The 25,838-nt window shown below is 35.7% G+C and overlaps 1 protein-coding gene across 1 annotated transcript in view; it reads left to right on the top strand.

Moving 5' to 3' along the window:
* The window catches only part of LOC145248271 (complement C3-like), a 233,059-nt gene that overhangs the window by 186,309 nt on the left and 20,912 nt on the right, over positions 1 to 25,838 (top strand). The window contains exons 25-31 of the mRNA XM_080110142.1: positions 2,979 to 3,135; positions 6,466 to 6,641; positions 9,170 to 9,325; positions 12,778 to 12,911; positions 17,551 to 17,598; positions 21,443 to 21,530; positions 23,649 to 23,720. Of these exons, the coding sequence (XP_079966268.1) occupies positions 2,979 to 3,135; positions 6,466 to 6,641; positions 9,170 to 9,325; positions 12,778 to 12,911; positions 17,551 to 17,598; positions 21,443 to 21,530; positions 23,649 to 23,720 (831 nt within the window). The remainder of the gene's footprint in view (positions 1 to 2,978; positions 3,136 to 6,465; positions 6,642 to 9,169; positions 9,326 to 12,777; positions 12,912 to 17,550; positions 17,599 to 21,442; positions 21,531 to 23,648; positions 23,721 to 25,838) is intronic.

The raw sequence follows: 25,838 nt of genomic DNA, 5'->3' as shown, positions 1-25,838 counted from the left end.
GCACTTGTCTAGCAGAGGTCTGGTCAGTGCTCTCTCCTCAGTATTTCCTTCCTCCTTGACTCTACTCGGCTATTTGGTCCAACTTTGGGGGAGTGGGGGACAGTGATGTCGTAATGAGGGAATGGGGTGAGGTTATAGAACTTATAGATATGCAGCTTCAATGTTCTTGGTTTCATGTAGCGCTTCATGTTTTGCTTCTGCAGCAGTTTGTCTGGCCCGTGCATGTGGCTCATGTATATTAGTCTCCACATTCAAGGGTTTTCCTTAATATTTCAGCTGTTTTCATTATTGTTATTCGTTGTATTTTTCCAGTCATTCCTCTGATTCCAATTTCTCCCATTCTTTTTTCAAAGTTTTTTGGGATTGTTCCTAGTACTCCTACTATTATAGACATTATTTTGATATTTTTCATCATCCATATCCCTTTTAGCTCTCTGGCTAGCTCTGTGTATTTGCTGCGTTTCTCCTTTTCTTTGATATTCACCCTGTAGTCAGCTGGAACAGCAAAGTCTACGATTTAACAGGACTTTTCTTTCTTGTTAATTATTACGACATCCGATCTTCTTGCTTGGATGGGCTTATCAGTTTGTATGTCCATGCCCATAGGATTTTGTGATTCCCGTTTTTAAGTACTCTTGCCGGCTTGTGTTTGTACTACTTATCTGTGCGTTCAAGATGCAGTTGTTTGCATAATTCCCAGTGTACTGCCCTTCCCACTTAGTCGTGTCTGTTCTTGTATTCGTTTTGAGCCAGTTTGTTGCATTCACTTACTATATGGTTTATCATTTCGTCTCTTTGTCCTCAGAGTCTGCATTTACTGTTTTCTTGTATTTTCTCGATCTTTGCTTTGATGTGGCTGGTTCTTATCGAGTTATCTTGTGCTGTGGTTATTAGGGATTCAGTTTCTCGGCTTATGTGTCCTTTTTGCATCCATGTCCAAGTGTTTTCGTCATTCTCATCTTTTGTTATCCTTATAAATCTTCCATGTAGTTGTTTTTCTTTCCATTTTTCTTTTCTCGTCTTATACTGCCCATGTATTTATTTTATTAAGTTTGTGCTATATAATTTAGTTTCTAGAAGTTTTCTTATTCTCCTGAGCTATTCCTTTCCAATTCTCTCTTTCATTTCTGTGGCTTTGATAGTGTCTGCTTCCAGAACTTCCAAGTATTTATAAGCATATTGTTCCCCTAGCGCCCTCATCTCCATTTGGTTTGGTAGTACTATGCCTTCTGTTGTCTCCAGTTTTCCCTTTCTTATAACTAGTAGTGAGCACTTTTCCATACCAAACTCTATTTGGATATCTTGGTTAAAGATCCTGGTAGTGTTTATTAGTGTCTTTAGTTCCTTTTTGGTCATTGCAAAAAGTTTCAGGTCGTCCATGTACATTAGGTGGTTCATTTTTTCTTCTGTATTAGAGAACTTGTATCCAGTTTGACACTTTCTCAGTATATTGTTCAGGGGCATCATGGCTATGATGAACAGCAATAGTGATAGTGAGTCTCCTTGAAAGATGCCTCTTTGTATGTTAATTTCTGTTATGTGTTGTCCATCAGCTGTCAATTCCAGTCTCTATGTTCTCATTGCATTTTTTATCACGTTGATGATCCTGCTTAGGATTTTATACATTTTTAAGCATTCTATTATCCATGCTTGGAGGATTCTGTTGTACAACATTTTGTAGTCGATCCATGCCATGGCTATATTCTTTCTTCTTCTTTTGGCCTCCTTTAGGATCTTTTGATCTATGTATTCCTCATTTTCTTTTCTTGCATCCTTTCTGTTCCTCAGGAAAAAATTTTTCAAGGAGTGGTAGATTTGTTCCCTCAGTTGTGCTGTTAGTATTTTCCACACAGTGGGTAAGCATGTGATAGGCGTATAGTTGCTGGGGGTGGTTCGTTTCTCTGTGTCCTTCTGTATCACTGTGGTTCTGCCTTTTATTATCCAATCTGGCACGTTTGTTTCCTGTATACATCTCATAATTTGGGCTAGTCTTTCATGTAATGTTGTGAATTTTTTAACCAGTATGCATGTATCCCGTCGTATCCTGGTGCTCTCCAGCTTGCCATTTTTCCTATGGTTTTTTTATAGGGTTTCCTTGCTGATTTCATTCACTGTTCCATCGATTTGTTGTAATTCTTCTTTCATCTCTTTCAGCCATTCGGCATTTCTGTTGTGTTCCTGTCGTTCTTCCCATATCTTACTCAAATAGAGTTTTATTTCTGTTGGGTTTGGTCATTCCGTTTTTGTTTTTTCTCCGTTCACGTTTTGGTAGAATTGGCTTTGTTTTCAAATGTTTTGCTTGCATTGTTCAGATTTGTATCTATATCGTCTCAGTCTCCCTTCTTTTGCTACTACTTTTTAGTTCAGATCTTCGTGTTTCTTGTTTAGCCTTTCCTGCTGGTCACACTTTAATTTTCTCCACATTCACTTTCTTCCTGTTTATTGTTTTGTTTTCTTTTTTATGTTTGTTGATTTGGGTTTCTAGCCTTATCTCCCATCCAGGTTTTGTCAAGTGTATATACTGAGCGATCTTAGCAATTGGGCGTATGAGTTTCTTTTCTAACTTTTGTAGTCGAGTTGTGCTGTGGTACAAAGTGAAGGAAGAGATTACCAATTTGCAACTGCTTTAGACGGACGAAAGTGAGCTAGGTGAAGAATGAGCATACATTGCTATACTGCTACGCAACTTACCTTTATTTAATACACAAGGGTAGCATGTTCTCGTTCTGTCAGCCATGACAGTGTAGAAGTCCTAAGTAATTCGCAATTATATTTTTGGTTGAAAATTGAACCTTCAGAAAAAAATTGTCACTTTTACAGCTGATTTTTATCCGTACTTTAACAACTACACGAGAAGTTTGAAAAATCCAAATGATATGAAAAATCCAATCGTCATCTCAAAAACTTGAGAAACTTAATTTTTCCATTTGTTTTGAATTAAATATTTTTTGAATTTTTTTTTTGTTTATTTTCTGTAGATCTATACGAATGAGGAGCGAATCACTTTATCAATGAAATATTTGGAGAAGAATGTCAACGACATAAACGATGCGTTAACGTTGGCCATCACGACTTATGCTCTTACTTTGACCATAAGTGACAAGCGCTTATCTGCCTGGAATTCATTGTTTACTAGTAAGAAAAACAAAATCTCACATATTTTCTGTTTATTGTATGATAAAAAAATATGTTTATGCAGAGAAGGTACCGTGCTGAATTAATAACGTTATTATTTAGAAACCCATTCTTAACATAGGGAGGGATGTTATCTATTCTTTACTTTCATCTACGAAACGATGCTGTAAAAATTAAATCTAACTTAAATATATATATATATATATACATACATAAAAACACACACACACACATATATATATATATATATATATATATATATATATATATATATATATATATATATATATATGAAACACGTTATGTCTCTGTGTCTGTCTGCATTTTTTTCAAAGTGCTTCTCTTCCCAGACACAAAGTCGCAGCGCAAAGCAGGTAAAATAATTGCATTTTTTTGTGGACCCTTATTTAATATATATATATATAAACCAACTTTAATGTATAAATGTATATTTGCGCATTCATACAAGAACACTTTAAGTCGACTTACGCTTGGCAAGCTCCAATTATTTCCAATTTTTACCCCTTAGAAACTATTTTTACTAAAGTCAGTAAAAATAGTTTCTAAGGTGTCAAAATTGAAAATAATTGGAACTTGGCAAGCACAAGTCGACTGTTCTCCTACGCATGTGCAAATATACATTTATACATTAAAGTTGGTTCATTTTTAACTATTTTTTATCTGTCCGATGATAACTTAAGCAGTAACGACTAAGGCTCGAGTGCTAAATGTTTTGGTTTCAATTCTAGTTGATGGCACCCAAGTCCTATTTTTTTTACAAGGGAGTCACCACTTATCAAGGCCTGAAGGTCACTCGAGGATAGGGGTTAAATAATGTAAGGTAGTAGTGTAGTAATCGTTAATAGTGTAAATTGGGTAGAATTTGATTATTTATGGGGACGGTTCAACAAAAATTTGTTTACATTGGATTTGAAGGCTACCATGCTGTATTAAACCAGGAAACAGGCCAGCGGAACACTGCTCCACAGGCGGGAAGTTCTAGGAAAGAAGCTTTTTTTATGGAATCTGTGTTTAGATTTAGGCCCAGATAGAGAGAGGGGAAATTGTTGACAGTGGTTGCAGCGTTTTTTTTTTCTTTTTGTGAAAGTCCAGCATAGATTGGAGCTCAGATGAACATCTACCATGAAAATAATGATAGAGCAGAGACAGACTTGCAACATCTCTTCTGTGAGAAAGAAGTTGCAGGGAAAAGAAAAGGTCATCACCTACTAGGTTTCGAAGCCAGTTTTGAATGCTATCAAGGCTGGATAGGGTACACCGAGCAGCTTCTATTTTAGGGCATACTTGGCTCTAATCCAGATAGAGAATTGCATTGGTAGTGAAGTACCATATCTACTGGAGTGGTAGAATGATCCAACCATTTTTCCAGCAACCTATACAACAGATTTGATGTATGTGTTCCATTGCAGATCAGAAGTGAAGGCCAGTCCCAGAAGCTTATCAAGACATGGTGCTTCCCCAAGACGAGAGCCATTCATTTCAATTGGGGCCTGATAGGGGTCAAAAGGATTATGATGAAAAGAAAGAAGCTTAGTTTTAGCTGCATTAAAATTAACCATCTTTTTTCACATTGCACGATGTGTTCAAGATCAGAAGAGAGAGAATCAGAAAGATCTTGGTCATTGCTGGCCTTTGAAGTGTTGCCATAGATTGTGGTGTCATCTGCATAAACGTCTACAAATGATCTAAGAATGTGATGTGGGAAATCATTGATGAAGATCAGGAAGAGAGTTGGGTCCAGGATTGACCCCTAAGGGATGCCTGTGTCCATACTATGTGCTTCTGATTTCTTATAAGTCAATCAGAGAGATAACTAAGAGGACATTTCCAACTATTCTGTAGCTGGCTATCTTGTGAAGTAAGCCTTTGTATAATGTTTGGTGATGATCCGACCCCCCATGGTTAAGATGAAAGACGAAAAAGACCGCAGTGTTCACACAGTTACAACTGCAGTCTGAGGTGGTTTCGCTCAAACATCCCCAAGGTCCTGCAATACAGTTCTGCAACACTTTCACGAAAACAGCGTTGATATGATGTTGGATGCAGCAATTGATGATCACTTCTATCTTCTTTGTTTACTTGTAAGTTTTAGCAACAATAAACAACATTGACTCTGGTTGTAGTTTTCGTATGAAATTAATTATTCACAGAAGATAAAAATAAAATAATAAGTATGTACAGTTTTTCACAGGAGAATCAAAAATAAAAGAAATAAAATGTTGATTGCAAGTTTCTTTTTTTGGTATTCTGGTAGTTACGATAGTCGATGAACGGGGCCTTACTCTGGTTTTCGACAACTGATTTATTGCTTTCAATCAGTTGAAGGATGAGTGCTTCTCGAACGGTGGGGTGCGAATGCGGTGGACACTTCCCCCCCCATGTTCAAACTCACTCCAGACTCACTTCAGAACTTACTGCAAACTCATTTTTTCTTGCTTTGCACCGGTTTATGTATATAGGGTTGGTGTGAGTCAGAGCATGCCTGAGGTCCCAACTAACCAATCTTCATCCAATCAGTCACACCTTGGTTCGTCTCGATTATATAATCAGCTACCTCTCCCCCACATCCAAATTAGGTAATTTTCCACAAAACAGCGTTCTCATCGATGATTTTCTCAGGACCTGGGAAACCTGTCTTTGACCCCTGGGTCAAAACTCAATCTCCAAAAAATAAACTTCATAGTTTATTGTTTCATTATTATGTTTTTTCTGTTACAAGAAAAATGTATTTTTTTTTTTTTTACATAGGGGTCACCACTTATCAAGGCCCGAAGGCCACTCAGGGATAAGGGTTATTGCGTGTACAGTAATCAATGAGATAGTATTGTAGTAATCATTAGTATTGGGGGTTTTAATAGAGTGTCTTACTTAAGGGGGAGATTTGTCAGGAGTTTGCATCGGCAATCATGCCATCTCTCTTTCCACTGGCAGGGTGATCTGCTGTTTTCCCGGACCTTCCATTAAAATAAAAAGGCTCTAATTCCTCTTTCGCTGGCCCCCTTTTGGGAGCAATTTCCAACCATAGCTCTAATTTAGCTCTCTGTAACCCCTTCTTCCAGAGTAATTTCATTCCACTGTGGCTGGCTGGGTCACATTTGTGTCATACACTAGTAAAAGCCTTTGATATTTCAAGAGCAGCCTCCATTGAGAGATTCGCTAATCCTATGTGATATTACTTAGAGTTTTTCATTTTCTATCTATTTTTAACTACAGGATTCCCTTACTGTATCTTCATGCTTATACGATTCATAAGTTTGCTATTTGCTGATAGAGTGAGTCTGGTGTAGTGCTTGTGTTTGACTCTTTCAGATTTCCCAGCGTGGAAGGAACAAAATTCTTTAAGGATGTCAAAGTCGGAATCAGTGCTGGTCGCATCCTATGCCTTGCTAACTCAACTTCAGTATGATGATATCACAATCGCTTTCTCAATTTTCAACTGGTTGATTGAACAGAAGGACAAGAATGGTATGTTCAGCTCCACACAGGTATGTGAACAACACGCACAAATGAAACAATCTATATATTAATAACGTAGTACCTTTAACGTACGTAGATACATGTCTCACGGTTTCCAGATTATAAATTATTCGATTGAGAGATTCTATTTATTAAAAAGGAGGATAGAAGGCCATAACTAAGGCTAGGACAACAGAATATTCTTTTCATTGTTTTTACTCTCGAGTATATATTTGACAGAGTTAGACACAGTTAATCAACCGAGAATTGCATTACTCTACATAAAAAGCATATAAGATATCAATGAATATACCTGAGAATCAAAACAAGGAAAAGAATATGCTGTTGTCCTAGCCCTAGTGGTAACATACTAACGATATTAAAAACATATTAAATTAGTATATAAAGACGTTAATTCAATGTTTGTAGTATGTTATCGCCTTCTATCCTCCTTTTTAATAAATAGGATCTCCTGATCACTGAAGATGCAATCTATATATCTATAAAAGTAAAATTGTCTGTGTGTGTGTGTGTACAGTTCTCTACCAAACAACTTTGTCAATTTTCAGTCTACAGACTTGAAATTTAACATAAGGGGTATTGAGATTTAGGAAAATCTTTTTAATAGGTTTTCGGTCAGAAATTTGTCTATCAAGAGGTCAAATTTCAACTTAATGAGATGTAGAAATGTTAGCATCTAATTATAGGGTGGTGTATACTAGATTATATTTCTTTTTCTTCTAGTTTTAATCTTATAACTATTGGTGTTCCATTGCCTATATATAATTTTGCAAAAATTATAAAACTAATTCGTATTAAATAAATAACTAAACTAATATAACACCTGAAATAAAAAGAAGAAAAATTCCTCCAAGCACACAGTCACCTATTAATTTGATATATTCACAAAACAGGGTGAGTCACCCCATTTTCAGAAAACAACAAAGGTGGAGGAAATAAAAGTCAGCCAAACCTTTGTCTGAAAGAAGCCCTGTCGTTAGCTAATGAAGACATTAACCTATGGACGAGAATAACACTCTGATTGGTCAGCTAGCTAAATAAAATACAGTGTGTATGTATAAAAACGTCTGATAACATGAATTCCATGCATTTTAGCCTGATGAGTCCTTACAGAGATGAAGCACAAAAATTTCTACGTAATCTAATTGTCATATATATTTTCATAACTGAATTTTCAAGCTAGAAAAGTCTGCAAATGACATTGGTCTCCACATTAATGCGGATAAGACAAAGTTTATGACTTTCAATGTGGAAGGAGAGATCAGGGCTCTGGTTGGAACAACACTGAAAGAAGTCGCTGAGTTTACGTATATGGGCAGCAACATAGTTTCAACAGAGAGAGATATCGAAATTCACATCTCAAAAGCATAGGCCACATTAGATGGGTTGCATTCAGTATGGACCAAAGCATTAGAAGGGTTCATTATTATCTGTAAGGTTGAGTACCGCAAGAGATATGATATTTTATGGATCGATTTCCAATATTTACTTCATTTTTTCATGGCTAACTGACAAACTGAAAAGACAGTTCTTCGGGGCAGTGGTAGAGTCTATCCTTGTTTATGGTGCTACAGCCTGGACACTCACCAAAAGATTGGAAAGAAAATTAGACAGCACATATACCCGTATGCTACAAACAGTATAAAATATATCTTGTCAAAATCATCCCACGAAGCAGCAACTTTATGGCAACCTACCTGCCATATCTAATACCATTAGGGAGAAATGCCTACAACTTGCCGGTCACTGTCTGAGGAGCAAGCATGAATTAGTGATTGATGTATTGCTATGGACTCCATGGCACGAATGCACAAGCAAAGGACAACCTAGATCCATGTACATCCAGCAAATAGCACACAATGCCAATTGTGAACCTGAAGATCTGAGGCAGCTGATGGAAGACAGGAAACTTTGGAGAGGAAGAGTCACATTGGTCCGGGCAAGGAGCTCACCCTGATAATGATGATGATAACTGACTACCTAGCCTTACTTACGTATTGAGTACTGTTGAAGTAAATATTGGAAATCGATCCATAAAATATCATATCTCTTGCGGTGGTCAACCTTACAGATAATAATGAACCCTTCTACTCATTATAAAGACCGTGAGAATATGTCTCACAGCAGTTATGCTTGAGTCTTGCAGTTGAAATGACGTATACCAATATTCTTCATTATTCACTTACTTTTGTGTTCAATATATTTTCTTTCCCCTAATTACCGAGTTGTGTTTTTGTTTTGAACCCTTCCGGGACCACAACACAGGCGACAAAGGATTATTAAGGAACTCTGAACTCATATCATCCACAACACTGACGATGAAGAATTTTTAAGAAACTTTTACTCAAGAGCCTTAAAAAGACACTACAACACTCTGGTGTTGAAAGATGATTGTGAAGCTTTTTAGACTGTCGAATAGAAAGTATTTAAATCTCCTTTTTAATACACTCAGTTTTAATAAGATGATGAATGCTTGTAGAATGAAGGTTTTACTTAGTTTTCTTCAATTTTATAAAAATTTTTTTCTTTTTTATAGAATACGGTGATTGCTTTGCAAGCTTTGGCTGAATATGCTATTAAGTGGAATGCTCCTGATTTGGGTTTGAGGATTTTACGACCAACTGGCAATCACAATGTCAAGGAAGATTTAACAATAGACAAGACCACATTTTTAAAAAAAAATAATTTAGAGGTAAGAAAAGTCATCATCATCATCATCATCATCATCGGTTTAACATCTGTTTTACATATTCGCATGCGTTGTACAGCTTTTAGAAATTTATTTCCAAACTAATCTTTCATGCATCGAAATTATCTCCTTTGTCAAAAAACTTTGAATGAGCGTTATCTACCCTTGGTGATTAACTTTGAATGAGGGTTTTCTGGGTTATTCTTCGTTATTGTAGGGAAATTCGAAAATTGAAATATTGAATTTCAAGTGAAACCAATGGTATCTACTGAATTGTCATGTCACAGTAATGAACATATCCAAAAATTAGGAAAAACGATGAGGTAGAAAATTGATTATTAAGGAAAATAGTTTTCAAAGACAATAAGCGAAAATTAAGTTTTGCTAAATTGGTCAAAGATTTTCAGTTTTCAGACAATATTTACCTCCCTTTTGTTTCAATGAGAACTCTCCAGTTTCTTTTTCTGCAAAACTCAAATTTCGCTAATTGTCTTCGAAAACTATTTTCATTAAAAATTAATTTTCTACCTTATTGTTTCTCGTAATTTTTGGATATGTTCATTACCGTGACATGACAATTCAGTAGATACGATTGGTTTCACTTGAAATTCAATATTTCAATTTTTAAATCTCGCTACAATAACGAAGAAGAACCGCTTTCTGCCCTTGCTACAGACATGACATTATGGGATGAAATTCAAAATGGATGCTACCAATCACGGTCTAGCTACAAAACTCAGATTTCCAGTTTAATCCATCATAGTTTAATCCTCAATTGTACGAGATACCTTCAATAAATTTTCAAACGTTTTATGTACAGGCATTTAAAATTGTCATAGACTCTTGAAAATTCAGTCAGATACTGCCATACATCTTATGAGATGACTGACCCATTTTTATGATTTCAGGTTCAAATGAACAGCTGTAGCAAGAATTGGAATACACCCTACTAAAGCCTGATTGTCACAGCTGGTGAATTTCAAAAATGCAATCTGGATGTAAGGATACTTTAAAAGAACTATATGCAATAAAATTATGTTGCCATAGAAACGTGTGGAATGTGTCAGACTGGTTTTGGACCATCTTACATGAATCGAACATGAGTTTTTGAGTGGCATATGAGATTCAAGGAAGGCAGGGAGTCTGTGAGGACTGATGAAAAGTGTTGGAGGGGTAAAGAACACCAGAGTTGATTGGCCAAATAAAGAATTTCATGGACAAGGACCGTCATGTGGCTATAGAGACAATAAGTGCACAGTTTGATGTGAGTGTGGGAACTGAACACAATTATTTGCGAAGGACTGAAGATGTGGAAGTTTGTCCCATCCTTGTAACAGACTATTTGACCAAGATGCGCATCAAGACAGTTCCTCACCCTCCCTATAGTCCAGACTTTACTCCCTGTGACCTTTGGCTATTCTGTAAGCTCAATGAAAACATTAGAGGCTGTAGTTAAGAGACAATTGAGGAGATGAAAGAAGCTGTGATGAGTCATTGACACGTTCACACAAGAGGACTTCATGGGGCCTTCCAGAAGATGTTGGAACGGTACAACAAGTGCATTGCAGCTGGGGGAGATTACTTCAAAGGGTACTAGAGTTTCATGTGTGTACTATCAATAAAAATGCCAATACGAAAAAAGTCTGGAAACTTATTGGAGGCACCTTGTATTGTTTTAAATAAATGGTTTTAATTTTTTTATCTCAATTTTATATTTTTTTTTAATATAATTTATGTAATGCATTTTTTATTTATTTTACTTTTTAATTATTTATTTTATTTTTTAATATTATTTGTTTAATATTTAATCTTTATTTATTTATTTTATTTTACTCGTGTATTACATTTCTGTGTTGTGTTTTTAATTTTTTTATCTTACCGTATTATTTTATTTCATTTATATTTTTTATTTTTATTATTTTATTTTCACTTTTATTTACTTTATTTTATTTCTGTATTGTATTTTTATTAACTTACTTTTTTAATTATTTAATGCAATTTTGTTGCGTTATTGAATGTAAATATGATTTTCTAGCTTGAACTTTTTAAATGCTTGCTAAAATCATATATACACCTGACAATTCTTTTGTTGTTATTCTCAAAATCAACGCAAAGACGGATTTATCAACATATAAGTTTTATTTACAATTAAACTGTTTGCCCATCGGTAAAGAAAGAGACGTTTAGCTGTAAGGGTTGGATTATGTGTGTGGCGGCGACAGCTGAGAAATATCAATCACATTGGAAGACTGTTAGTCTGCTGTCTTCTCTCTCTCTCTCTCTCTCTCTCTCTCTCTCTCTCTCTCTCTCTCTCTCTCTCTCTCTCTCTCTCTCTTTGTTGTTTATATCAACTGTCTTAGATAGCCACCAACTCCCACTCCTGAAACGTAATTTCACAAATATTATATATCTATATATTAATACGATAGCGTGTGTTTATTTTCTGTGTCACGCTTACATCTGGTTCATTTAATTGTTATGTACTTCTATTTCTTGTCATAATTTACCAAGAATTTTTCATAAGTTTTGGTTTTGGTTTCGACTATAGCTTATGGCACTTAAGTCCTCTATTTTTGTATAAATAATTTATCAGGAATTCCTCATAAGTTTTGGTTTCGGTTTCGATTTCGATTATAACTGATGGCACCCCAGTGATCTTTATTTTTTATAAATAATTTTATCAAGTATTCTTCATAAGTTTTGGTTTCGGTTTCGATTATGGCTGAAGAAACTCAAGTTATATATATACATTTTGTTTCATTTTTTTTTTTTTCATAAGTTTTTATTTTGGTTTCGACTCAAGCTGATGCACCCAAGTCACATGGATATATTTTTTATTTCTGAAATCGCAACTTTATAACATATAAAAATCGATAAAACATTAACTTTATAATAATATATACGAAATCTGCAAGAAATTAAATATCATATTTAAGCATACTTTACGACCGAGCTTGGCCAGGTGTTAGTGCTAGCTTAGACAAATACTTTTGCAGCTTTAACAAAAGAGCTACAATAATATCAGAGCATCTTCATTTACATTGAACATCTACAGAATGCCAACATCAATATATTACATATGAATGAGTCCCCTGTAGAATTTCCACAGGTCCCACTAGTTAAATATTAATATATTAAATATTAAAAATATTTTTTTTATTATTTTTTTTAATGTTACGCAATTCATAATCTCCCAACCTGGAATGTAAACCTTTCTTTTTTTTCGATGATAATGCCAATTCCGGTCATTTTTATAGGACATAAGAATGCAGATCAAAAATCCATCTGGTATCTGCGTGTGTGCACACCTCCACTTCTATCGGTGTCGCCCCAGTTCCACATCCAATTAATTTTTAATATTTTTATTTTAGCTATTTTATTTTATATATGTATTGTATTTTATTTATTTTATTGTATTTAACTATTTGATTTTTTCTCTTTTCTGTTTCTTTTAGAGTTCCACAGAAAAACAAATTAAGATTACTTCAATCGGAGTACGTTCTACTTATGTCCAAGTTTTGACAGATTACAACATTTTTAACGCCAAACAAGAAAACTGCCACTTTGATATCAGTTATGTTATGAAAAAGTACGGTCTAAATAGATCTCTTTTACCTTTTTGTTTTTTTTGTTTTTTTTCTTTTTACTTTTCCTTTTAACTTTTTACTTTTATTAAGGTCCGGGAGGCACTTTTTACTTTTATTAAGGCCCGGGAGGCACTTTTTACTATTATTAAGGCACGGGAGTCACTTTTTACTTTTATTAAGGCTCGGGAGGCACTTTTTACTTTTATTAAGGCTCGGGAGGCACTTTTTACTTTTATTAAGGCTCGGGAGGCACTTTTTACTTTTATTAAGGTCTGGGAGGCACTTTTTACTTTTATTAAGGCCCGGGAGGCACTTTTTACTTTTATTAAGGAACGGGAGGCACTTTTTACTTTTATTAAGGCCCGGGAGGCACTTTTTACTTTTATTAAGGCTCGGGAGGCACTTTTTACTTTTATTAAGGCTCGGGAGGCACTTTTTACTTTTATTAAGGCTCGGGAGGCACTTTTTACTTTTATTAAGGTCTGGGAGGCACTTTTTACTTTTATTAAGGCCCGGGAGGCACTTTTTACTTTTATTAAGGAACGGGAGGCACTTTTTACTTTTATTAAGGAACGGGAGGCACTTTTTACTTTTATTAAGGCCCGGGAGGCACTTTTTACTTTTATTAAGGCCTAGGAGATAGTTGGACAATGATCGCTACCACGGGAAGAACTGAAGGAATAGGTGAAAAGGACAGAAATGTAATAAGAACAATTTCTTATCCAAGAAGACGTTTCAACAAATATATATCCTATATATCTTATATATTTTTATTGACAAATAAGCATCGATATGGTCCGAGTAAATAAGAAAGTAAATATATAAAACAATACTAATTAACTAATAACAAAGAAAGGAGATCATAAGTAGTAGAATGTATTCAACCAAACACTATATAAAAACAGTAGTTTTTATATAGTGTTATTTGGATTCAGTGGACTACTGTTCTCATCTTGAGTGTAATTTTTACAACGTTTCGGTCGATGTAACCTCCGACCTTCTTCAGGTGTATCCTGTCGAACTTGGGAATGTTTCTGTAAAGAAAGGAATCGTTCGTTGCCTACAACACCAAGCAAAAGCAATATGTAGTAACAGCAGTGCATATCAAGAGGAAATGGACAGTTTAAGAGAAAACCTCCACCGAAACAACTACCCAGAGATCATGACATCAGCTCCAAGAAATCTGGACCCGATACAAAAAGGACACCACTCAGAAACTCACCACAGTTTGTATACCATATATGAAGGGCTTGTCTGAAAGACTTCAACGAATATGTAATCCATATGATATCAGGACAGTAAGCAGGAGTGATTCAACTCTCCGGAAACAGCTTGTGAGAGTCAAGCCCTCTACAAAAAAAAATCATGACTAAGAACTGTGTATATGAAATCCCATGTAAACGTGGAAAACTATGCAAAGTGAAACGTGTCGTCCACTAAAAGTACGGTTAGAAGAACATCGAAAAGCCGTAGTATGTGGAGAAAGTCAGGTATAGCTGACCATATCTGGAAGGAAAAGGGAAATCGTCTACCAGGACCCATGGCGCAGCGGTTAGAGTACTTGGAAAAATCAATTGTAAAAAGTGATATTCTCCTCAGTGTGGCAGACCGAAAAATACAATTGCAAATTACTTAGGACCTCTCTATAGTCATGGCTGATGGAACAAGAGCACGCTACCCCCATGAGGTAAATAAAGGGTCCCACTCGAAATTCCGTCCAAATTCCCGAGTTTGACAGAAACATTCCCAAGTTCGACAAGATACACCTGAAGAAGGTCGGAGGTTACATCAACTGAAACGTTGTGAAAATCACACTCAAGATGAGAACAGTAGTCCAATGAATCGAAATAATACGAATAACGAATCCTCATCTAAAAAATTCAGAAACCTCAGTAGTTTTTAAATAGGCACATAAGGTTGTGGAGTTTATTTTATTTAGAAAGCGAAAGAGGACACCGGACGCATCTATACTCCTATATTTTTTTTTTATATTGATATTCATATTAAAACCCCTTTTTTCCATTTATTTAAAAAGAAAATACAATTTTGTTTTATATGGATCATGGAATTGCATTCACCTGCAAAAGATCTAGCTAATTTGAATATTCTTTTAAACATTCATTTTAATTAATTCTGTATTAGTTTTTTTCGGTTTTCTTATGAGATGATCATCTTTAGTTAACTATTACGTGTAATTATATTCATGCAGATATTCTACATGGTTTATACTTGTGTAATATTTGCATAAAAATATTATGGTAAACACAAACCTCTTTCTGTATATATTAACGTATGTATATAAATATTTGTTTAAAAAAATTTGTCTACCAAACTCCTCTGTCAGTTTTTAGTCTACAGACATGAAACCCATGTGAAACTTTATATTTGGGTTTTAGTTGGAGAAAATTTGTGTAGAAGTGTGAAAATGAAAAAAAAATGGAATTTGCCAGGTGAAGGTCGAATGACAGCATTACGAATATGCATGCGTAACGTAATAGCTATCAGTTCATGTTTTAATTTTTAGCCTTGCAGCAAACGTGTTCATAGCTCAGGCATTAATGTCAAAGGAAAAAGTAAATCATAAGCTAAACGTTTGATTTCAATTCTCGGTGGTGGCACACAAGTCACTCTTTTAAACTTTTTAAGTCATTACTATATATTAAGTCCAATATACAGTAAAACTCCTTTAATTTGAATTTCCTCTAAAGTTGAACTTCCTCTCATATGGACTTCTTCTAAACCTGGACTTTCTCTAAACTTGATCTTGTCTTGTCATTGAAATTGTATTAGCATATTTGATGCGGAGTTATAGTAAAACTGTGTACATGGTTTAGTCAGATATTGCGCAGAAATGTTAATATTGGTATTATGTAATTAATGTAGATTAGCTATTTATAATTAATTAAACTAACTGTAAATTTTTTTTTCAGATTGCTATATTTAAAATAATGTAAAACAACCCATCACAATGGCTTGCAACTCTAAAATCAGAGAATACATCTGGTCTAGAAAAAATTCTTGAAACTAAATGGTTCCCGACCAACCACGCTGTTCTTAAATCACTTAATGCAAATGATGTTGAAATGTGGGCGCAACAAGACGAGGAAACTACTGATCAATATCCTGAAGGCAGTAATGGTGATGAAAATAGCGACAGCTCCCATTCTCTTGACCCTAATGTAAATAACCAAGAACACTCTGATGAAGCAATATCATAGGATGATGCAGAAAAGTCTATGGAGATGGTTATAAAATTTCTAGAAAAAAGTCCTTACTTTAGTGACAACTATGTTTTGCAAGCAATGTCACTCCGAAGAGATATAATCATAAAGAAGCTACAGAACCAAGAAATTGTAGATTTTCGTGATCGCTTACGGAATAAAATGGCAACGCCCGAGAGCTCAATCGATGAAAATAGAAACTGCAATGAGACTCATTCAATGAATAGATAAAAAACTGTATTTTACATAAATGTATGATTTCTGTAGATGATAACTTAGGTAATAAATACCTAACAAGTAAGAGTAGATTTAATTTATTTTCAATGTTTTTGTTCCTGGTAATAATATTTAACAATTCTTACTTGCAATATATCATAAACTCAACTTAATATATACTTGAAGTATCATATAGCAATGAATTTCATTTACTATTTCTTAATTCTTAGAAAATTAAAATTAACTGCAGCACATTTTTTTTATCGTGAAACTTGAACAGCATCCTCTAATTTGAACGAAGCAGGTGTTCAAATTATGGGAGTTATACTGTAACATGATAATAAATACGAAATCTGCATTAATCAAAATATCATATTTAAACATATTTTACGACCTGGCAATGCTGGACGGCCTGCTAGTGTTATATATTTTCGAAATCAAGAAGTTATAAATTCAATATAAACTTTACACTTTTCAGTAAGGAACAAAACAGTTCATATAAAGAATTACATTGCACTTTTGACAATATGTAAGTGGCTTACTATTGCAAGTAATATTAAAACTGTTACATCAAATAAAGTAGTTGAAAAACAAATCATTTTTCTTACAATTAATCAGAAGTGATCTTTCCAGGGCAATTTTGTAATTAATCAAAAGTGACTTTTACAGGATATTCATCGTTAAGCCCAAATATCAGCTTTTCTTTTATTATTAATGTTTTTGTAATGTTAAATATTTTGCATTGGTTTCAGCGTCCTAAATTCTCATATGAAAAAAGTGAACTGATCTCTTAGTAAAATGGAGTTATCTCCCTCAGACCAGTGACGTATTATCCGAAAGCGCGGATCCATATGTATAAGTTCATACATCATCGAACAAGTAGAGTTTTATTGAATTTCACAAGAATTTTTAAGAGTTCCAGCAACTACCAGAGAGAGTTGCTGAATATGTACGAATTTGATCCTTTCTCCAGAGTAATTATACAGGAATCAGTGCTATTATGTATTAGCTTATGGATTTTAAAGAGAAATTCTTTGATTTCCTGTTTATAGGACAGTGGGACCTAATGGGTTAATGGAGAAAGCAACCGCAGAATTTCCACAGGCCTCTAGTGTAAATAAAGTCAAATTTAAATGTTCGGTTATCATGTTGATAGACAGCAAATAATTTTCTTTTTAATAACATGAAACAATTATATTTTCAGGAAATCTGCCAAACAAAATAGCACACACGGTTTGAACATTACTTTCAAGTAAGTATGCTGCTTTGTACTGTATGCTCCCGCTTGTTAATTATTTTTGCTAGTCTATATAACAAATGAACATATACTACACTGCTCTCTCCCAGAATAAATGTCTGGGAGAATGGTATCATGGAAATATAACAGATAATACATTACACCTCTTACCCCTCTAAAAAAAAAAATAAAATAATCCGCATGGCTTCAACATAACTTTCAAGTAAGTATACTATTTAATGCTATTCTTACCTCTAACATTTACCGACCTGCTGTTTCCAGGAAGTTTCTCAGGTGTGCTCAGCAGCCAATCACAAAACGTTAATTGGATACGAAAAAATTCTAATGATAAGCAGACAAAACATAGAAAGACAATAAACAAAATTACAAACATGTGCCTAACCCAACCCTAACCCAATCCTAGCCCAACCCTAACTCAACTCTAACCCAACCCTAACCCAATCCTAACCCAATTCTAACCCAACTCTAACCCAATCCTAACCCAATTCTAACCCAACCCTAATCCAACCCTAACCCAACCCTAATCCAACCCTAACCCAATCCTAGCCCAACCCTAACCCAACCCTAACCCAACTCTAACCCAACCCTAACCCAACTCTAACCCAATCCTAACCCAACCCTAACCCAACCCTAACCCAACTCTAACCCAATCCTATCCCAATTCTAACCCAACTCTAACCCAACCCTAAGCCAACCCTAACCCAACTCTAACCCAACCCTAAGCCAACCCTAACCCAACTCTAACCCAACCCTAACTCAACACTAACCCAACCCTAACCCTAACCTGCATGATTAAATTTAATTTTTTATTTCTTCCAATTTATAAAAAAAGTAGCCTTCATAGAAGGTTGTTGTAGTTTGTTTGAAGCATTGTACGTAGTGTGCAAGGAGTTGTGTTTGAAGGCTATATCAATGCAGTTTGTGGGAAACACCATGGACACGAGTTAATACATAAAAGAATAATAACAGTATTAGAAGGAATTTTCAATAATTTTCAATTATATTACATTTATTTACCAACATAATGTGTCGAACAAGATAGTAGAATAACAACATGCTGACCATGAACACAATGATGAGGGTGTATCAAACCTGCATCCTCAGCGTCTTACTCTATTGCAGTGAGACAAAGACCCTCTATATATGTCAAGGGCACAGACTATATGCCTTCCACCTGCGTAATCTCAGAAAAATCTTAGGTATTACATAGCAGGACTGTGTTCCAAACAAAGACGTTCTTGCCAAAGCAAATCTCCCAAGCCTGTTTTCCCTCCTCTTCCAGAGACGTCTGCATTGGCTGGGGCACATTGTTTGCTTGTAGGATAGCCGAATCCCCAAAAACATCCTGTGTGGAAAGCTCTCAGCCAGCAGCAGACTAACTGGTAAATCACACGTCAGATTTAAAGATGTGTACATAAGGAAACTAAAATCTGGCAACATCAACGCTGAAGACCTCGAATCCTTAGCTGTAGACCGTGACTCCCGGAGGGTCAAAGTCAAAAAGTGTGTCCAGCTGAGTAAGGAGAGAGGAAATGAACAGTGAGAGGAGAGGCAGGTGCAAGACGGCAGTATCAGCAGCAGCAGCAGAGCTTGATAGAGGGTATCCCTGCGGGAATTGCAACAGAATCTGCCGCTACCGCATCGGTCTGCTCAGTTACAGCAGCAGCTGCCACCACTCAACAAAAGAACCTTCAAGCGCAATTCTCCATCGTCTATCAAAACATAAGGACGCCAACAACAATGAATGAATTGCTTGGTTAAATAGTCAAGAGATAACAATTTTCCAAGGTTAAATTTCATACATTGCTCTCAAAACTCATTACTCCAAATCTGTCACACTGCTGTCAAACCTTGCTACTCAGAAACTCAACACACTACTGTTAAAACTCGTTACGTCAAATCCAAGACAATGCTGTCAGAACTCGCTACTTCAAATCCGATATTCTGCTGTCAAAACTTGCTACTTCAACATCCAACTACTCCAGTCTCTGAAAAATCAACCTTTATATTCAAAACCGGAAGCCTTTCATTTGCACATAAGATGACAATATTGCAAACATATAAGGAGAAGTATCGGCCATTTTTTCTTTCATTTTCTTTTTGTCTGCCAACGAACACTACAAGCTGCATAAAAATAGGTTTGTACCAATTTTCTTTCAAAACATTTAATCACAATTGGGTCAGGGTCCAAACGGTTAATTAAACATTAAAAGGTGGTACATTAGTGTGAAATAGTAAACCAAATTGAAAATTGAAAGCTAGTGATAGATTAGTTTCGGTTTTTGGCTGACGGATAGCAAATCTCTGTTGAGAGAGTTGGAGAAACATGACCCTGGCCTTAACCAAAATAGACTTGTCCTTGTGGGAAAACAAACTGCCAGGGACTGAAACACGTGTAGGAGAGCAATGCTTCAAGGTATCATAGACTTTGAGGAGAAGAGGAGGAAAAATGAAGAGGCAAGATGGAGGAGAAGAAAGCAGAGTAAACAACTTCATCCTCCCTCTACTACCTTCTATTATAGATTAGGCCATCGAAGCCTATCAATAAAGGCATCAATAAAGTAGAGAGATCTCTTTCCCACAGAAGAGATGCTGTGATCCTGTCTCTGGATTGTTTTTATGGCAAGTGCTTGACTGAATTCCAATCTATTGTCCCCCCCCTTGCCAAACTTTCACAAAAAAAACACTCGACTAGCTACAACCACTATATACGATTTTCTCCACTCTCTATCTCTGCCTAAATCTAAACACAGATTTCATGAACAAAGCTTCTTTCCCAGAACTGGCTGCCTGTGGAACACTATTCTGCTGGCCTGCTTCCCAGTTAAATACAACATGGTAGCCTTCAAATCTAATGTAAACAAGTTCTTGTTGAGCCGTCCCCATAAATAATCGAATTCTACCCAATTTACACCATTAACGATTACTATACTACTACCTTACATTCATTAATTCTTATCCTCGAGTGGCCTTAATGCCTTGATAAGTGGTGACTCCCAACGAAAAAAAAGCAGAACCTTGAATACAAGTGGGAGCTGCTATTGCCGCCACCGATTTCGACTCTGTTGGTTGCTGATGGTTGATCAGTAATTTCCAAGTTTTAAATTATTTTTTTACTAGCGGGGGTACCCGGCGTTGCCCGAGTGTTTGTTTCCGGGACGGGGGGGAGAGTTTTAAAAAATGTTATGGTAGGTAAGTAGGAAGGATCAAAACCGGAGTCATGAGTAAAAGTAGGAAAATAAAGTGTGAAAAAAAAAACAAAAACATCTGCAACGTTAACAGTTCGGCCACCAAGAAAAGTCCATTCCAGTTGTTTAGGAAAAAAAAAAAAAAAAAAAAACGGCTACGGTAGGTCGGCGCGAACGTGAAAATATAATGTGAATTGTCCAGCACGCTAACCACTACGCCACAGAGCACTGCAGCTTAGTTTAGTGATTTTAAATAACTTCACATGAAAGAACTACGAAGCCAAACCGGTGTTCTCTTCTCAACTGTTCCTTGAGAACGATCCCCAAATGGTGTTAAGTGGTGGCAGGGGGAGGAGGAATTTATTAGAGAGAAAATATTTTACCACTTCCGTTGATCTTAACCGATTTTGGCCGTGACTTCTCAGCAGAAAAAGTATAGAAATCTAAGATTATCGAGGAATTTGAGAAATAATAAGCCTATAACACACCTCAGATATTGTTTTGCCGTTTGTGCATATTATATTTGCATGAAATATCTTGATTTTTAATCCTATTAATGTCAAAATCAGACGGGAAAAAATGAGTTCATTTTATTTATATAGAGATTATCCAATATTATTTCTTATTTCTTATTTTGTTTTTTGTTTTAGATATAATGGTAACTCAAGCATGAAAACACCAGTTATGGAATTGGATTTGCTTAGTGGATTCTACATGGATAAAAATGAATTTGAAATGGTATAAAATTCATTATTATTATCTATATAATATTATTCTTGTTCCTTCCTAGTTAGTCCGTCTTTACACTTTGAAAAAGGTCAAACGGCTTTTTTAAAAAAGGCCAAATTTTCAAAATTTGGCTTTAAAAAGGCCAATCTGCCAACCCTGGATAAGAAATAGAGAGTGACCTGCTTTTGATGTAGCCTCGTTTTCGAATCATTATAATAATATATGATCATTGTTGCAATGGTGTGAGAAAGGAACTCGTAGTAATTTTAATGTGCAGTGGTTCTTCACTGAAGAAAGAAATCAGCAAAACGTTACAAAAAAGGAACATTCAAAAGAAACAGAGAAAAAAACATTGTCTGCCAAGAGGTGCTGGACTAAAGGAATAAATTAAAGATCATCTCTTACAATGTGATTTTATTATTTGTATTGAACTATGTAGCACAATATTACTTCCTGAGTTTTTATTAGTATTTATTAATTTATCTTATTTGGGTCAGTTCTATATTTACAATACAAAGGACACTATTTTCATAAAAACGTTAGTAAACTCATATTTGCTGCGTGTTGTTGGTTTTTCTGTACAAAAAAAGGAAGTTTGTGCGCAATCCAGAAAAATATCAGTTTTATTAAAATATACTTGTTGATTATTTTCTCATTCCATGGAATTTTTACTGGTCCTGCTTGTTATTATTATTTTTAATATTAGTAGTAGTAGTAGTAGTAGTAGCAGCAGTAGTAGTAGTACTAGTATATTTGCTCCTTGACTCAGTTCTCTTTGCACTCATCCAGTAGAGGTCTGGTTAGTATTTTCTCTCCTCATTCTTTCCATCCTCCTTGACTCTTCACCACATTATTATTGATACTCAGTAGGAGTTCTCACACAGGCCATCATCAGCGATTGCTCAGTGACAACAACCAGTGGTGTTCCCTGGAGTCTGGGTGACAACAAGTCTTCCCAGATTTCCAGTACTCTCTACTTCTTTTGATAACCTTTGGAAATGAATCTGCATTATCATAATGGCCATTTGTCATTGATTTCTCACTGGCAATGACCATTAGTCCTAATCCTCTTTGCACTCATCCAATGGAGATCTGGTTGGTGTTTTCTCTCCTCAACCCTTCTCAACTATTTGATGTGGTGCCAGTTAATGCTGGCAAAAAAAAATATAGGAGGTGAGGGGTAATTTACAATTATTCGGTTTCCGTTTTCTTAATTAAATGTTGCGTTTCTCTATTTGTTTTGTTTTACTATGTGTACGGCACAATCACGTTGACACACCGGTTCTCGCCAGATCACCGAAGTTAAGCAACGTTGAGCCTAGCCTGGGTGACCATTTGGGAAGGCTAGGCGCTGTATGTACCTTCTGGGAAGGTTGGGCGTGGGGCCAGCACCCTCACCCTGTAAAAAGAACTCCTCGCTACAAAAACATCTACAAAAAGTTGTAGATGGTTTATGCCCCTCCGGGGCTCAAGGGCTATGGATAGGATGAGCAGTTATTATGTGGTCAAGGTTAGGGTTTGTTTATATATGCATATTAATCTCCGCATTCAAAGGTTTTTTTTTTTAATATTTCCACTGTTTTCATTATTACTATCCATTGTATCTTCGAAGCTATCCCCCCCCCCATTCCAATTTCTCCATTTTTTTTTTTTTCAAAGTTTTTCAGGGTTGTTCCTAGTCCTCTTACTATTATTCATATTATCTTGACTTTCTTCATGTTTCATATTTCTAGTAGTCCGACTAGTTATTATTATTTTTAGTATTAGTAATAGTAGCAGTAGCTCCTTGATCCCACAAATCTAACCATATTCAATAATCAAGTTGGCATAAAGCACTCTAAGTCAATGGGCTATAACTTTTCCCCGGCCTTTTAAAGTTTAGTTCATTTAATTATTCATTTTTCATTATTAATTATTCAAGGAGTAAAAATGTTACATACACTTCATAACTCAACTAGGATTAGTGCCACAGTTTCAGTTTTCTTTTTATTTGATTAAAGGGAGATAATTCGAAGATGTTTAAAGAGAAATAATTCCTGAATATTCTGAGCCTAAAAGATAAATTTATATATTGTATTTATATAATGTTTATATTTTTATTTTATGTTTTTGATATTTTTTTTTTAGATGCAGTCACATAATGATATCAACAAGCTTGAAGAGAATGGGGAATCGGTTTTAACATTTTTTCTTCGAAAGGTAAACATATAACATATGCCTTATTGTGGTAGTTGTCCAGAATTCCCCCTCTATTAAAAAAAAATCAAAACGAAAAATCTTTACGATATACCAGTGACAGAACGAAAAGATCATATTCCAAAAATCACATAAATTGATCAAGTAGTTTTATTTTTATAAAGAAAATAATTTTTAAATGATTTTTTTAAGTAATTCGTAGGAAATCGTAGGCATTACAAAACTGGTCTCACAAGTTTGAATTATTGTGGAGTTATCTCTTGGATGTTGCTTTTCTAACAAAGGTCGATCCCAGTGTGACTTTTCTCATTCAGTGAGTTATTTATTTTTTCAAATAAAGAAAATATCTCTTGGGTGGTTGGACTCTAACCAAATATATTTTCAGTTCTCTGTTCACCCTTTGCTCTTCCTTTGGCCAAGAACCCATCAGCTGTAATGTCTGCCATTCTTCTTCTTCTTCTGTCGTGGCATGTTCATGCCGTAGATGAAATCATGGTTAGTGTTCTCAATAGGCTTCGGTTCATTGTTGGTCCGATTCCTCTGAAGACATCACATAATTTTGAACTTGGCAGAATACATAGAGTGAGTTGCCATTACCTTCCCCAGCACAGCGGCATCTGACCTGCCTGTTCACACCTATCCGTTGTCTTTAGGTCATCCTCATAGCTGCAGTCGAATACCGTAACTCTTAATACCATAGAACCGTTGATTTGCTAAAGATTAATTCTCCTCCATATCCATCCAATATCCTGCTGCCGACGTCATCAGAGTTATCTTCTCTGAAATGCATCTCTTAACTAAGACTAGGGGTGTATCTCTCCTAGTGAATTAATGTGCCTCCAGTTACCAACCTGGAAATGTTTTTATGACTCTGCGCGATACATACAGCGCCTAGTCACACACCTGGTACTAGCCAGGCTTATCATTGCTTAACTTCGGTGATCTGGTGAGAATCGGTGCGTCAATGTGATTGTGCCGTATCTGCTATTCATATGCACCACTGTAAACATGCAATACATGTTTACAGAGATGGTTTCATACAGTTTGAAATGATTGCACTATGTACACATGCCGGATAGACTCTTCCTTTGCTTAATAATGCTAATGTTCTGCTTATTACTAATAGCAGAAGTTGCAGTACCACTTCCCCTCCCTGTACACCGATAGTTTTTTTGTTTTTTTTTATTCAATTTTCACCCCAAACAAGGCACAATGCAACTTTGAAGCAGGGGGCTACTATCAGGGACTTAATTAGCGGGGTCATTATGAAGGGAGATGAGTAGAAAGATGTTTGTTAACATTACACTTGAACTTCTGCATATCAGTGCAGTTGGGAAAGCAGAATCCCGGAAGGAACTTTCAAAAACCCGCAGTTCTGGGGAAGAAACTATTGGAGTAAAAGGCTTTCTTGCACCTAGGGATCTCTACTGTAAAGGGATGAGATTTAGTAGCTTGTCGGGTTTGTCGGGGGTAGTTACGTCGGGGAGGTACAAGTGCTTGCAGTTCGTCAGAGCATTCACCATTAAAGTATTTGTAGAACAGGCAGAGGGATGCAACATCTCGTCGATGAGACAGAGGCTGAAGCCTAGATGACAGTTCAGGACCTATCAGGTTGGCAACTCTCTTTTGAACCCTGTCCAGGAGCGAGAGACAAGCAGCAGATACACCAGCCCAGATGTGACAACAGTATTATCAGAATATCAAAACTTATGAAAACCGTAATAATCTTGCCATCCAAATATGCTTTCTCCACATCTCAATTTTCATTCGTCTTCATTTAATTTTCTGTTAAAATCAAATCCTGAAGGCTATAAATATTTAATAATCTTATTTTCCAACATCTGAGTAGAGAATTTTAATTATCTGAGCATGTGTACAAGGTGGAACAATAAATTTGTCGCCCTAAAGAAAACAACACTACAGCTTTATTTGAAAACTTTTATTGAAAAAATTAATTCAAATAACTTGATTATGTAGTAGAGTTGACATCTATACCATGTAGTCGGCTTCAACCACAATCACCACCCTGATATGGGTCTGGAACTGAGAGCATGCCTTTTCCACAAGCGTCAGTGAATACAGAAAGAGAAACAGAGAGATAGTAGTTTTAATAGAAATAGT

This window comes from Euprymna scolopes, chromosome 26 (genome assembly GCF_053919585.1).
Source record: "Euprymna scolopes isolate OS-2025 chromosome 26, ASM5391958v1, whole genome shotgun sequence".
Lineage (NCBI taxonomy): Eukaryota > Metazoa > Mollusca > Cephalopoda > Sepiida > Sepiolidae > Euprymna > Euprymna scolopes.
Note: the sequence above shows the minus strand (reverse complement) of the source record. Positions and strands in the feature narration are given on the sequence as shown.